Genomic DNA, 16,183 nt, shown 5'->3' on the forward strand with positions numbered 1-16,183 from the left:
ATATCAACACTTGCTTTATTGCTCCATTTTTTTTAAATTATTGCACTTTTATTGCATCTGCAAACCTTCTAGGGTTTTACAAAGGAGCTCTGCGTTTTAACATTGCGGGACACTGCTACAAGTTATCGCTCAAATTCTACAAAAGAGAAATCTTTTTTAAAATATAAACAAAGTTAAATAAAGGGTTCTTTGTATAGTTAAGGTTGTATAGTTTGTATAATTAAGTCGGATTTTTAGCAGCGTTCTACTCTGGGTCCTTTTCTGTAGAATTCTAGATAGAACATTTACAGGTTCTAGATTTTGTAGAAGAGCATAATCCAAATGGGAGTTAAAATATTTTTGAATAACACATGATGATGTGAGACGGCTGTGGAGTTCCAAACGAGATTGTTTAATAAGATCCTAGAGAATGAGAAAATGCTGAATGAATGGAGAAAGAGTGCTAGTCCCAGTATACAAGAATAAGGGAGATGTACAGAGCTGCAGTAATTACAGAGGAATAAAATTGATGAGCCACACCATGAAGCTATGGGAAAGGGTATTGGAGGCGAGATTGAGAAGAGAGGTAGCAATCTGTGAACAGCAGTACGGGTTTATGCCAAGGAAGAGCACGTCGGATGCCATTTTTGCTTCAAGAATGTTAATGGAGAAGTACAGGGAAGGCCAGAGAAAGCTACATTGTGTGTTTGTAGACCTGGAGAAGGCATACGATAGAGTGCCGAGAGAGGAGTTATGGTATTGTATGAGAAAGAGTGAAGTGAATGAGAAGTATATTAGAGTGGTGCAAGACGTGTATGAGAACAGTGAAACAGCAGTGAGGTGTGCAGCTGGAGCAACTGAATGGTTCAAGGTGAAGGTGGGACTCCATCAAGGATCTGCTTTGAGTCCTTTCTTGTTTGCCATAGTGATGGATAGGTTGATGGACAAAGTGAGGCAAGAGTCACCATGGAACATGATGTTTGTGGATGATATTGTGATATGCGGTGAAAGTAGAAAGGAGGTTGAGTTGGGTTGGGAGAGATGGAGGGATGCATTGGAATGAAGGTGAGCAGGAGCAAAACAGAATACATGTGCATCAATGAGAATGGGGATGAGAGTGTAGTGAAGGTGCAAGGAGTAGACGTAAAGAAAGTTGGAGAATTCCAGTACCTGGGGACAACTGTGCAGGAAAATGGGGGCTGCGATAGTGAGGTGAGAAAGAGAGTGCAGGCAGGGTGGAGCAGTTGGAGAAGGATTTCAGGAGTCATTTGTGATCGGAAAGTCCCAGCAAAAGTGAAAGATAAGATGTATAAGACAGTAGTGAGACCAGCTGTGATGTCTGGATTGGAGACCGTACCCTTAACGAAGAGACAGGAGGCAAAGTTGGAAGTGGCGGAGTTGAGGATGTTAAGGTTTGCGATGGGAGGTTGGACAGGATAAGGAACGAGCACATCAGAGGGACGGCACATGTGGAGAGCTTGGGAATTAAGCTAAGAGAGATGAGACTGAGATGGTACGGGCACATCCTGAGACAAGATGCAGAGCATGTTGGAAGGAGAATGTTGAGGATGGAGCTGCCAGGCAAATGAAAATGACGAGATACATGGATGTGGTGAGAGAGGACATGAAAGTGGCAGGTGTGGTAGAGAAGGATGCGGAAGACAGGGAGCGATGGAGACGAAAGATCCGCTGTGGCGACCCCTAATCGGGAGCAGCCAAAAGAACAAGAAGACATGATGATTATATTCTGTGTCATATTGTCAGACTGATCATTTTGTATGCACCAAAATCCCACCACAGAAACTCCGTCACTGAATGAATTAAGTCAGTTTTGGGCGAATGTTCAAGTTCAAATGTCAAACACAATAGATCAAAGTGCACAGTGTATTGATTTTGTGATATTACGTTCTTTTATTCAGACACATTTCACACCATCGTTAAACCATCATTTCTTTTAGTCACTGATTTCACAAAGCCAAGCAAACAGAAGACGTGATTTATTGCTGAGAAGGTTCCGGAAAAACAAAGTGCAAAGAAATTTGTCCAGTTTCGTAAAGTCTTACATGAATTATTGAGCTTTAGCTTCTTATACCTGAATTCTATATGTGCTATTATGGTGAGAAAAAAGAAAAAAAAAACATTTTTGGTATGTTTGTTCAACAATGCATAATAATAATAATAAATTTATTGCCTTCTTTATATTATTTTGACCATTGCACCAAAAAAATAGGAGCTTGTTTTAAAGCACACACAAACCTACGCTATTACAGACACATGCATAGATGAAGTAATTCTATCTCAATTTGGGACACGTCCACGGTTTAAAGTAGAAAACAGTAAAAGTAGGCCACGCTTCATGCACACTTCTGTAGCCTAGTTACTTTTCTGTCTTTAGTGACTCAGCGTTCTGCTTTAAAGATAAAATATGGCTTATATTGTGAAACTTTCTTGGCGTCAAACGCTAGAATTCCTCACGTTATCTTTGCCGCTAATATCTAATAAGCTATTAGCTAGCGAGTGAACATTTCTGTTCTTGGTGAAATAATGTGAGATAAACACTAGCGTTTGGGACACAGTCGAAATCTATTTACACCTTGAGCCTGTGTGAGAGGAGGATGGTGATACTGTACTGAAGTTTAGCCTGAACTGCGCCCTCTGCTGTTAGAAAGCGGAAGCATGTGTTGTAATCTGAATCTTAATTCCCTAAAGCTGAGTTTGTGTGCCGTGGTACTTTTACAAGTGTGTGTATGTTATTTCTTTAGCATGTCTTGCAGTGGTCCTGGGAGATATTTCATCACCGTGTCCATGATGCTCTCTTCCTCTTCATCATCGTCTCCGCAGCCGGACGGCACGGCTTTCTTCGGGCGAGTCAAACTGCCTTCACTCGCCGCGTCCATCGCACCCTGAGCCTCGGCCTCAGCCTCTTCGCGCTTCTTCAGCCCGTACTGAAACGCACACACACACACGCATGGACATGCACGCAAGTCAGATATGAAAAATATATTGCAATCCTTTACACAATAATAACCACAGCATACCGCGTGGTCCCGAAGTCCTATGTTTCTTGGGTTCTCTGGTCTCAGGGATCATTTGTTTCCAGGCTTCTTTGCTTCATGGTTCTATGTTTCCAGGATTCCATTTTTCCTGTGTACTACGTTTTAAGGATTCTACATTCCCAGAGCCCTAGGTTTCAATTCTTCAGGGTTCTACAGTATGTTTCTTTGGGTTCTATATTCCCAAGGTCCTACGTATCCAGGGATCTATATTCCCTGGGTTCTCTGCTCCCAGAGCCTATGTTTCAATCCTTCATGGTTCTATGTTCCTTTGGTCCTAGATTTCTAGACTCCTATTGTTCTGGCTCAGGGCTCAGCATTGCAATGATTCTATCTTTCCAGGGTTCTATGTTCTCAGGATCCCTTCTTCCCAGGGGCCTATATTTCCAGAGCTCTTTGTTTCTAGAGTTCAATGTTCTGAGGCATGTTCTGTGTCCAGTGTTCTATGTTCCTTAGGTTCTCGGGTGAGACTATGAACGGTCATCATATGACATGAAATCAAATCATTAAGTCGTTAGAACGGATTCCACATGCTCGACCGCTTTCTCAAAGTGGCCTACTACTGTACACTGCAGTAAGGGCACTAAGTGGTGCTGAGTTTAGTGATTTAGGATGGAGTCTGGCTGCTGGTGATTGGTCAGTGTGAGGAGTGTACCTTGTCTCGGATACCCTGGCGGATCACTTCCCTCTCAGCCTCCATCTTGGCGTACTTGGCCTTCCTCTCCTCCTCCTGCTGCCTCAGAGCCTCCTGTCTCTCCTCCTCTTTTTCTTTCTCAGCCTCAGGATCCTTCTCTTCCTCTCCTCCCAGCATTTTCCCCACATCGGGAGGCCCGCCTACACACACACACGTTATACTGATGTTTATAACAGCTGCATTTGCTGAAAGCTGATGTTGTGATATTGACCCATATACTATACACCTGTTTTTCTCACTTGGTATCTTTCACTCTGTCTCTCTCTGGTTTTCTCTCCATCTCCCTCTGCCCCTCTCTGTTTCTCTCAATCAGTTTCTCTCTGTCTCTCTCTCTCTACTGAAAGGCACGTACTGATGCAGAGGAATACTCGATTGTTAAGCACGATCTCATGTACACACACACACAGCAGTGAATCCTGAGTCAGCAGTGTTGTGTGTGTATATTTAATGCAATTATGTCAGCACTTCGCTCAGTGTGGGTTTTAGTGATTTTTATCAGCAAGCATACGTTCAATACAATCTAATTAAATGTTAAGACTAATAATGATCATCATTATACAAATATACAGTGCCTTGCAAAAGTATTCATCCCCCTTGGTGTTTGTCCTGTTTTGTCGCATTACAAGCTGGAATTAAAATGGGTTTTTGGAAGGTTAGCACCATTTGATTTACACAACATGCCTACCACTTTAAAGGCGCACATTGTTGTTTTATTGTGACACAAACAATAATTAAGATGAAAAAACAGAAATCTGGAGTGTGCATAAGTATTCGCCCCCTTTCGTATGAAACCCCTAAATAAGAGCTGGTCCAGCCAATTCACTTCATAATTCACATAATTAGTTGATTAAGATCCACCTGTGTGCAATCAGTGTCACATGATCGTTCACATGATGTCTGTATAAATCAACCTGTTCTGGAAGGACCCTGACTCTGCGACACTACTAAGCAAGCAACATGAAAAACAAGGAGCCTCCAAACAGGTCAGAGACAAAGTTGTGGAGAAGTAAAGATCAGGGTTGGGTTATAAAAAATATCCCAATTTTTGAATATCCCAGGGAGCACCATTAAATCCATTATAGCAAAATGGAAAGAATACAAACCTGACAAGAGAAGGCCGCCCACCAAAACTCACAGACCAGGCGAGGAGGGCATTAATCAGAGATGCAACAAAGACACCAAAGATAACACTGAAGGAGCTGCAAAGATCCACAGCGGAGATGGGAGTATCTGTCCATAGGACCACTTTAAGCCGTACACTTCACAGAGTGGGCCTTTATGGAAGAGTGGCCAGAAAAAAGTAATTGCTTTAAAAAACACATTTGGAGTTTGCCCAACAGCATGTGGCAGACTCCCTAAACACATGGAAGAAGATTCTCTGGTCAGATGAGACTAAAATTTATCTTTTTGGCCATCACATCAGAGGGACAGCACATATGGAAAGCTTGGGAATTAAGCTAAGAGAGATGAGACTGAGATGGTACGGGCACATCCTGAGAAGAGATGCAGAGGATGTTGGAAGGAGAATGTTGAGGATGGAGCTGCCAGGCACATGAAAACGAGGAAGGCCAAAGAGGAGATACATGGATGTGGTGAGAGAGGACATGAAAGTGGCAGGTGTGGTAGAGAAGGATGCGGAAGACAGGGAGCAATGGAGACGAAATATCTGCTGTGGCGACCCCTAATTGGGAGCAGCCAAAAGAAGAAGAAGATGGGAAATGCCATGTGTGGTGCAAATCCAACATCCTGAGACACCATTCCTACAGTGAAGCATGGTGGTGGCAGCATCATGCTGTGGGGATATTTTTCATGTGCATGGACAGGAAAGCTGGTCAGGACTGAAGGAAAGATGGATGGCACTAAATACAGGGCAATTCTGGAGGAAAACCTGTTTGAGTCAGCCAGAGGTTTGAGACTGGGACGAAGGTTCACATTCCAGCAGGACAATGACCCTAAACATACTGCTGAAGCTACACTGGAGTGGTTTAAAGGGAAACATTTAAATGTCTTGGCCTCGTCAAAGCCCAGATCTCAATCCAATTGAGAATATGTGGCATAACTTGAAGATTGCTGTATACCAACGCAACCTATCTAACTTGAAGAAATTGGAGCAGTTTTGCCTTGAGGAATGGGCAACAATCACAGTGGCTAGGTGTGCTAAGCTAATAGAGACATACCCCAAGAGACTTGCAGCTGTAATTGTAGCAAAAGGTGGCTCTATAAAGGATTGACTTTGGGGGGGATACTTATGCACACTCCAGATTTCTGTTTTTACATCTTAATTATTATTTGTGTCACAATAAAAAAAAAAAACAATGTGTACCTTTAAAGTGGCAGGCATGTTGTGTAAATCAAATGGTGCTAACCCTCCAAAAATCCATTTTAATTCCAGCTTGTAATGCGACAAAACAGGACAAACACCAAGGGGGATGAATACTTTTGCAAGACACTGTATTTATGTAGATTCATAGGTATAGTGTCCCTTACACACACACAGAGATGTTTGGACTGAGCACTGCTAAAATTTGCCTGGCAAGAAATTAATTGCATCCATTAACGAGAGCCTGTCTGCATTAGACAAGAAAATATTCAGAAATACGACTATAAAGTCCCGAGAAATCCTGTCAACTTTACTCATTACCTAACTGCTTAGCTTTAGTGGTAATTATGAATACGAATATTAATTATGATTATTATAATGAATATTAATAAATATGACTTATTTAGCTCACTAGCTAGCATTAGCAGTAAAGATTATGAATCTGATAAACAGTCCTGTCAGAATTACTATCATTTCAGTTAAATGTATTGCGCTGGCTAGCATTAGCGGTATGAAAATTAATAGCATGCCTTAAAATCCTGTAAGTTAAACTTATGTTTAGCTCGAAAGTGTTAGCAGTGAACATTGTGAACATGTCTGACAACAAGTTAAAAAATTGTCAGGAATTCTGTCATACTAGCTCATTTAGGTTAGTTGGCGAATATTAGCAGTGAATATTCTGAACATGAATATTATAAATATCATCTAAAACTGCTATCAGGTTAGTTCATGTTAGCTGGCTGCCTAGCATTACCCATGAATGTTAAGAACGTTTATGATTATGATTTAAAAATCCTGTCAGAAATCCTTTCAGATTAAAATCACTTTAGTTATCTAGCTAGGGTTAGTGGATAAATTATACACTTTTATGAACATGGTGAAAAATGTTTTGTCAGAAATCCTGTCGGGGGCGGCACGGTGGTGTAGTGGTTAGCGCTGTCGCCTCACAGCAAGAAGGTCCTGGGTTCGAGCCCCGGGGCCGGCGAGGGCCTTTCTGTGTGGAGTTTGCATGTTCTCCCCGTGTCCGCGTGGGTTTCCTCCGGGTGCGCCGGTTTCCCCCACAGTCCAAAGACATGCAGGTTAGGTTAACTGGTGACTCTAAATTGACCGTAGGTGTGAATGTGAGTGTGAATGGTTGTCTGTGTCTATGTGTCAGCCCTGTGATGACCTGGCGACTTGTCCAGGGTGTACCCCGCCTTTCGCCCGTAGTCAGCTGGGATAGGCTCCAGCTTGCCTGCGACCCTGTAGAAGGATAAAGCGGCTAGAGATAATGAGATGAGAAATCCTGTCAGGTTAGCTCATCTATTCACTATTTTAACATTTATGAATATGACTAAAAGTTCCTGTCAAAAAAAGCTTTCAGGTTAGCTTATGTTAGCAAACTGTTCATCAGGATCCGTGAAGATTTTAGATGAATATTCACATAAAATTCCTGTTACTTAGTTCATATTAGCTTGATGTCTCGGGTCAGCAAGGAAATTTACGCACGTTTATGAATTCGCCCCTTTACCAAATCCCAGCATGCATTGCGCTTTGGGAACTCCTGGTGGCTCAGTTCACGTTGATGATAACAGTACCAAAACAAATATTGGGCTACAAAAAATGATTTTATGTTCAAATATTGAAGGTAAGCTGAAATGTGATGGTATTAGCCTTTATTTGTGTCGTTACTGGTTCCATGGTATTTTTCGTCAGCACAGAAGCTAACTGGTCATTGGAAGTTAATTGGTCATTATTATCGCATTTTGCTCTATCACCTAATGATTATGCCCCCCTTGAATGTCTCTACCAGTGTATCGACCAAATCAACAACTGGATGTCACAACATTTTCTCCAGCTGAACACAGATAAAACAGAAGTAATTCTATTTGGGAAAAAAGATGAAAGACTCAGGATTACCACTATTCTTAACACAAAGGGGATTAAAACAAAAGATATGGTTAAAAATCTTGGTGTTTTCATTGACAGCGAGCTAAACTTTGACAGTCACATGAAAGCAATCACTAAATCGGCATTTTATCACCTAAAAAACATTTCCAAACTAAGAGGACTTCTCATCTCATTATCTCTAGCCGCTTTATCCTGTTCTACAGGGTCGCAGGCAAGCTGGAGCCTATCCCAGCTGACTACGGGCGAAAGGCGGGGTACACCCTGGACAAGTCGCCAGGTCATCACAGGGCTGACACATAGACACAGACAACCATTCACACTCACATTCACACCTACGGTCAATTTAGAGTCACCAGTTAACCTAACCTGCATGTCTTTGGACTGTGGGGGAAACCGGAGCACCCGGAGGAAACCCACGCGGACACGGGGAGAACATGCAAACTCCGCACAGAAAGGCCCTCGCCGGCCCTGGGGCTCGAACCCAGGACCTTCTTGCTGTGAGGCGACAGCGCTAACCACTACACCACCGTGCCGCCCCTAAGAGGACTTGTGTCAAAAAATGATCTGGAAAAACTTATACATGCCTTCATCTCTAGTAGGGTTGATTACTGCAATGGCCTTTTCACAGGCCTGCCAAAAAAGACCATCAAACGACTTCAGCTGGCTCAAAATGCAGCGGCGAGGGTTCTCACACGAACAAAAAGAACAGAGCACATTACTCCAATTCTAAGGTCCCTTCACTGGCTTCCAGTAAGCTACAGAATTGACTTTAAAGCATTGCTGCTGGTGTGCAAATCTCTAAATGGTACAGGGCCCAATTACCTCTCTGATATGTTGCAGCGGCCTAACCCGATCAGATCTACCAGATCGCAACAGAAAAATTTACTATTAAAACCTGTTGTTAAAACAAAGTGTGGTGAAGCAGCTTTTAGCTACTATGCAGTACAGCTATGGAACCAACTGCCAGAGGACATCAAAAATGCTCCTGCTGTTGGCAGCTTCAAATCTAGATTAAAGACCAAGCTGTTCTCAGATGCTTTCTGCTAACTGATAAATACCATCTTTACATGTTTTAAACTTTACTTAACTTTTATTCCGTTTTATTCTGCTGTTTTTACTGAACGTTCTCTCTTCTTCCCCCTTTATTTTATGTAATTTTATTTTCTATTGTTTACTGTTTTGCCTTTACCTCTGTAAAGCACATTGAACTGCCACTGTATATGAAATGCGCTATATAAATAAACTCGCCTTGCCTTGCCTTGCCTTGTCTTTGGCCCTGACTGACTGCACTGCCACTGCATTCTGTGCTGCTCACTATTATAATCCAATTGTACTAGCAGACACTCAGTGAGAAATAAATCCTATGATGTAGATTGTATATTAAACATTTAATGCTTAGCCGAGGCTGAGCAACAATCATCTTCGCCGCTAGCTGCTTATACATTTGACTCTAATTTAATGCTTTTTACTTCTTCTGCTTTCCAGTGCAACCAGGAACATTCTACATTGATCCCAGCGGTCCACGGTGGCGAATAAAATATTTGGAAAGTAATTACTGATGATTTGCTTCATGAATTGAAGAGATCTCGTCTATTTGTATGGATGTAAATCAGACTGGAATTCAGACATTTATTTTCAGACACTATTACACCTGTCACCCCACTGACATCAAATGTTCATCAGTCTGCTGGTCTGACATAGAAATGTTCAAAGAAATTTCATTACTGACATTGACTGAACAGACAGGGGTGAAAGCTATACTGTCAGTCAGTGGAGTCTGCAGAAAGCAGTGGCAGTGCAGTCAGTCAGAGCCGAAGATGATGTTATAATACTGTATAAGAATGACCAATTAAAAGCTTCTGTGCTAACGGAGAATACCATGGAACCAGTTACGAAACAAATAAAGACAATGTAATAACATTTCATTTCAGCTTACATCTGATATTTTAACATCAAAAATGATTTTATAGCCCAATATGATTTTTGTACCATTATCAGCAACATGAGCTGAGCCACTGGAAGTTCCTAGCACGCAATGCATGCTGGGATTTGATAAAGGGGCGAATATGGTTTAAGGTCCTGTCGGGTTAATCATGTTAGTTAGCTGGATGCTGTTAGCAGTGAGGATTATAAATATTTATGAATGAATTATGGTTAATAAATCGTATCAGGGGCGGCACGGTGGTGTAGTGGTTAGCGCTGTCGCCTCACAGCAAGAAGGTCCGGGTTCGAGCCCCGTGGCCAGCAAGGGCCTTTCTGTGCGGAGTTTGCATGTTCTCCCCGTGTCCGCGTGGGTTTCCTCCGGGTGCTCCAGTTTCCTCCACAGTCCAAAGACATGCAGGTTAGGTTAACTGGTGACTCTAAATTGAGCGTAGGTGTGAATGTGAGTGTGAATGGTTGTCTGTGTCTATGTGTCAGCCCTGTGATGACCTGGCGACTTGTCCAGGGTGTACCCCGCCTTTCGCCCGTAGTCAGCTGGGATAGGCTCCAGCTTGCCTGCGACCCTGCAGAACAGGATAAAGTGGCTAGAGATAATGAGATGAGATGAGATGAGATGAGATGAGATGAGATGAGATGAGATGAGATGAGAAATCATATCAGGGTACCTCATTTCAGCTAGCTGGCAAACACTAAAAATGAAGATTGGAACATTTATGAATATTACTTAAAGGGGAACTGAAGTCATTTTTAAATTTGCGTTATTTCTTAATTAACGTGTTATTCAGTTATGTTTTCGGTTTTAGTAACCTTATATCGTGACTCATATTGGCAGCTAATTGTAATTAAATATTATACTTATCAGCCTATTCGGTTTTTAGCCGTGTTGAATTTAGTTCGTTTGGTCGACGGCAGGCGTCGCTTATCCGCGCGATCTTCACGAGACTTGTGCGAGACTCCGAAGTGTGAAGTGTCAGCCAGGTGTCAGCGCCGCCATTTTGAAAACTGTTTTCCAAACGAAATATTGCACAAAAACGAGTTTAAATGACGATTACTGCCTACTTTTTTCAAACTTTCCTGATTGCTATCAAAACAAACAAAACTTCCGGCTTGATTACGTCAGCATTCGAAAGAGGGCGCGTGCGTCTTTTGACAACGTTGGTCACTTTGATTTCCGCCGTACGTTTTACTTCCGTCCTATGACGTCTCGCACAGGTCTCAACGAATCTCGTTTACGGCCATCGCTTTGACATACGGACTGATATATTACAGAGCGTATTTCAAACACTCATAACTTGCTGTAGCAGTGACAAAACAGCTCTCAAAAATGCATTCCGCTATTTAATAAAATGAGATAAATAGAATGTTGATAATCAAAAATTTGCCTTCAGTTCCCCTTTAAACATCCTGTCAGGTTAGATCATGTTTGCTAGCATTAAAAGTAAAGATTACGAACATTTACAAATATAATATATACAATCACAGAAGTCATCTTAAATGGTATCAAATACGCTATCAAATGTTAGCACATTTACGGTAGCTTGCGAACATTAGAAACAAAGATTCTAAACATTTATGAATATCATCTAAAATTCCTGTCATGTTAGTTTATATAAAATAAGCTGCCTAGAGTTAGCTGTAAATGTATTGAACATTTATGAATATGAATCCTGTCAGAAATCCTGTCCGGTAGTGTTAGGACTGAAGATTATAATGAGCATTAGTGAATTATTATATAAAATTACAAACATTTATGATTCTGGGAAAGAAAAGAAATCCTGTCAGGTTAGCTCATTTCGGCGAGCTGACAAACGCCAGGAGGAAAGATTAGAGCATTTATGATTATGACTTCAAAATCCTGTCAGGTTAGCTAATGTTATCTGAAATAAATGGTCATATTTACTCTTAGTTTCGGAAAACATGAGCTAACCTGACAGGATTTCTGAGATGTTATCATTTCTAGTCACAATCATCTCAGGAATCCTGTCAGATTAGCTGATATGTTATCTGAAATTAACGGTAAATAATATGACCGTTTATAAATGTAACTAGAAATGATAACATATCAGAAATCCTGTCATGTTAGCCAGCTAGCTGTCAGTGTGCTCAGGGTTTCTCCTCATATCTGAGTGCAGTGTTATAGAAGGAATGCGGCTGAATCCGGGACAACATTAAGCTCTGCTGCTGCTGCTGCTGCGGCACTCAAGTGCTGACTCAGGCCATTTAACACAACCTCTTCATCACTCACACACACACACACACACACACACACTGCACCCACCTCCCAACGCTGCCTTCATTACGAAATTCATGGCTCTGCTCTAGTTACTGGGATCAGTACCGAGTCTCGTCTTGGCGCCTGCAGAGTGGAAAGGCAAAGACACTGAGGATGCAGACATGCAGAAACATTTAGTTCAATTTTTAGTTTATTTATTTGTTCACATATCCTGAGGTATTAACGCTAAAGGTGTCATCAGTAACGTATGTTCTAAATTACATAAAAGACCAGCATAGATAAAATCTTACTATAACGTTTTCAAACAATGTCGTTAAACTGTCATTGTGCAATAAATATTACAATCAGCTATGACTGTGTTTAGTGATCTTAATTATTAACTCTGGAGTGGAACCCAGCTGACTATGGGCGAGAGGCGGGGTACAGCCTGGACAAGTCGCCAGGTCATTGCAGGGCTGTTATGATCATCTGGATTTATGATATTTTCAAAATTCAATTTGGCAGGCGGGTCTAAAGGGGGCGGAGTTATAGCAAACCACCCTCTTCAGATTCCTTTTGTTCAAGATGGCTGCCAATATCAAAAGCACTTAATCATTTAGTGACACGATGAAGCTTTGGTTATCGCAGCAGCCATAAAAATCAAATGTTTTTACTTCACCACTGGAAATTTCCCTCTTCACCTTAGTGAGCTAACGACATGTTTATAGCTAAGACCTAACTAGGATAAGTAGATTTACTGCAACCTAATGAACTGATTAATTGATTCAAGCCAATAACCACTGATGTGTAGAATAATTAGATTTATAATAATATATATATATATTTTTAAATAATAATAATAATAATTTTATATTTCATAAGTAATGCAACTATAAATATGCATATTTTTAAATAAACTAATAAATATTTCAAAATAAACATCCAAAATATATTTGTGAAAACAAGCATTATAAATATTTTTCTAAAACAAATAGCAAAAAAAAAATTGTGAAAAAAAGATTTTTCTAAACATTAAAAGGCACATTCTGCTTTGTCCAGAAGATTTAAAATGTTTCTAAGACTGAACTAGAATAAGCAGATTTACTGCAAGAAACAACCTAATGAACTGATTAATTGATTTAATTGATTCAAGCCAATAACCACTGATGTGTAGCATTATTAGATTAATAATAATAATAATAATTTTATTAATCATAAGTAATTTAACGCGGGCGGCACGGTGGTGTAGTGGTTAGCGCTGTCGCCTCACAGCAAGAAGGTCCGGGTTCAAGCCCCGGGGCCGGCAAGGGCCTTTCTGTGCGGAGTTTGCATGTTCTCCCCGTGTCTGCGTGGGTTTCCTCCGGGTGCTCCGGTTTCCCCCACAGTCCAAAGACATGCAGGTTAGGTTAACTGGTGGCTCTAAATTGACCGTAGGTGTGAATGGTTGTCTGTGTCTATGTGTCAGCCCTGTGATGACCTGGCGACTTGTCCAGGGTGTACCCCGCCTTTCGCCCGTAGTCAGCTGGGATAGGCTCCAGCTTGCCTGCGACCCTGTAGAAGGATAAAGCGGCTAGAGATAATGAGATGAGATGAGAAGTAATTTAACTATAAATATGCATATTTTTAAATAAACTAATACAAATATTTAAAATTAAACATCCAAAATATATTTGTGAAAACAAGCATTATAAATATTTTTCTAAAACAAATAGCAAAACAAACTGTGAAATCAAAAAAAAAAAAATTCTAAACATTAAAAGGCGTATTCTGCTTTATCCAGAAGAGTTAAAATGTTTCTAAGACCTAACTATTAGATTAATAATTATAATAAATAATAATAAATTTTAAGCATTATAAATATTTTTCTAAAACAAATACCAAAAAATTAATAAATAAATGTGAAATTTAAAAAAAAAGATTTTTCTAAGCATTAAAAGGTGCATTCTGCTTTATCCAGAAGAGTTAAAATGTTTAAGACCTAACTATTAGATTAATAATAATAATAATAATAATAATAATAATAATAATAATAATAATAATTTTATGAATCATAAGTAATTCAACTATAAAATATGCATATTTTTAAATAAACTAATACAAATATTTCAAAATAAACATCCAAAATATATTTGTGAAAACAAGCATTATAAATATTTTTCTGAAACAAATAGCAAAAATAATAATAATAATAATAATAATAATAATAATAATAATAGTGAAATTTAAAAAAAAAAAAAGATTTTTGTAAACATTAAAAGGCGCATTCTGCTTTATCCAGAAGAGTTGAAATGTTTCTAAGACCTAACTATTAGATAAATAATTGTAATAATAATAATAATAATAATAATAATAATAATAATTGTATTAATCATAAGTAATTCAACTATAAATATGCATATTTTTAAATAAACTAATACAAATATTTAAAATTAAACATCCAAAATATATTTGTGAAAACAAGCATTATAAATATTTTTCTAAAACAAATAGCAAAAAAAAAATTAAAAAAATTTTCTAAACATTAAAAGGCGCATTCTGCTTTATCCGGAAGAGTTAAATGTTTTTTGCACATGCGCGGCTCCAAACAGGAACTCAGTCACTCAGTCAGTCAGAGAGAGAGAGAGAGAGAGAGAGAGAGAAGCACTGGCTGTGTCCCAAACCGCAAACCCGCACACTCCTGCGCGCGAGGGCTGATTTGTGAGAGCGTCAAGTTCCTGACCGTAACACGACTAAGTGTAGGTGACCTAGTTTGCAGCCTGTAAGCGGTCAGTACGCGGTTGCGGACGGAGCCGTAGCGCAAACTCATCCTGCTATACGGTACTCTGATCCGGATGAGGGTTGAGGATGTATCCATGGCGACCGACAAGTGATGACGTTTCTATCGGTTTAAAATCAGAGGATCTGTTGGTTTGAATTCAGTGAATGCAGGAGTTCTAGCCTCGAGCGCGCGCGGTCAGTGTAATACCCGAGCGCGTGCTGATTAGCGTGGCGGGTTGTGTACCTGCTGATGGGAGATCCTCGGGCTCGTGCGTGCGTCCTGCGAGCGCGTGATGCCTGTCGTCCTAGCGCGCGCTCTCCCTCTGTGTGTGCGTGTCCGGATGCCGCGCGCGCAGCTCGGAGTGGCGATGATGATGATGATGATGATGAGCTTGCACCTTTTATTTTAACGACACTGGAGACCCCATGATCACGTGATCAACACTTTCAGCCCAATGATATTTGAACCTTTCAGCACGAGGATGAACAGCACACACTCTCTCTCTCTCTCTCTCTCTCTCTCTGTGTGTGTTGGTTTTATCTAGCACATTCTCATACGCAAGGTCGTTTTACAATAATGTCAGTACCCCCCCACCATGCAAATGAAGTCAAGGGTGCCAATACTTTAATCAAAGGCCACATAAAAGGGAATGATGGGTCCATGCTTTGTGATGTGGCGTTAAAATAAAATACAAGAGTTGTGTCTTTTCTGTGCCTAAATACATGAGAGTGTGTGTGTGAGAAGAAAGGCTGTATAAGCTCTACAGTTTACAGTAGAACAAAGTCAAATAGTCATGTGTGTATAATCTGAGGAGATTCTACATGTGTCTTACCCCTCAGGGATGCAGACATGAATAAGAGCTTGAGATTTTTACTTTGCCCTTCATCTCTCTCTCTCTCACACACACACACACACACACACACTTTGTCCACTGCAGTGCACTATGGCAGACAAAGTGAGAGGGCAGTGTTTAACAGGCATGGCTAGCTTCTACCATTTCATCTTGCCTTCTTTTACTCTCTCTCTCTCTCTCTCTGTTTTTTATATCTTGCACGCCCCTGCATTGCAGTGTTAGCACTCTCACTGCACTGCTGCTGCATTTGGCATGATCCATCACTTACTAATCTCTCTCTCTCTCTCTCTCTCTCTCCATCTTTTTCTGTTTGTCAGCTACAATGACAGACACATCATCCACATCTTTAGTTTACATTCCTGCTTTAAAGCCAAGCTGCATATAAACATGAACTACAATGCTATCACTCCACCCACATACTCCGTCCCATCAGGCCCCTGCCCCAGTATGGAGTTGTATAAAAAGTGAAAACTGAAGGTAATT

At 40.5% G+C, this 16,183-nt stretch overlaps 2 protein-coding genes across 2 annotated transcripts in view; both read right to left on the reverse strand.

Moving 5' to 3' along the window:
- Positions 1 to 1,870: 1,870 nt before the first annotated feature.
- On the reverse strand, positions 1,871 to 12,233 carry cplx2a (complexin 2a). The gene is made up of 3 exons (XM_060916786.1): positions 12,156 to 12,233; positions 3,688 to 3,866; positions 1,871 to 2,924 (listed from the first exon to the last, which is right to left on the reverse strand). Exons 1-3 carry the CDS (start codon positions 12,184 to 12,186, stop codon positions 2,730 to 2,732), a joined length of 405 nt encoding a protein of 134 aa, XP_060772769.1. The 5' UTR covers positions 12,187 to 12,233; the 3' UTR covers positions 1,871 to 2,729.
- The window catches only part of LOC132883322 (sialic acid synthase-like), a 35,290-nt gene continuing 31,264 nt past the window's right edge, over positions 12,158 to 16,183 (reverse strand). The window contains exon 7 of the mRNA XM_060916785.1: positions 12,158 to 12,233. Within this exon, the coding sequence (XP_060772768.1) occupies positions 12,183 to 12,233 (51 nt within the window). The 3' untranslated portion in view covers positions 12,158 to 12,182. The remainder of the gene's footprint in view (positions 12,234 to 16,183) is intronic.

The sequence above is a fragment of the Neoarius graeffei genome, chromosome 3 (assembly GCF_027579695.1).
Source record: "Neoarius graeffei isolate fNeoGra1 chromosome 3, fNeoGra1.pri, whole genome shotgun sequence".
Lineage (NCBI taxonomy): Eukaryota > Metazoa > Chordata > Actinopteri > Siluriformes > Ariidae > Neoarius > Neoarius graeffei.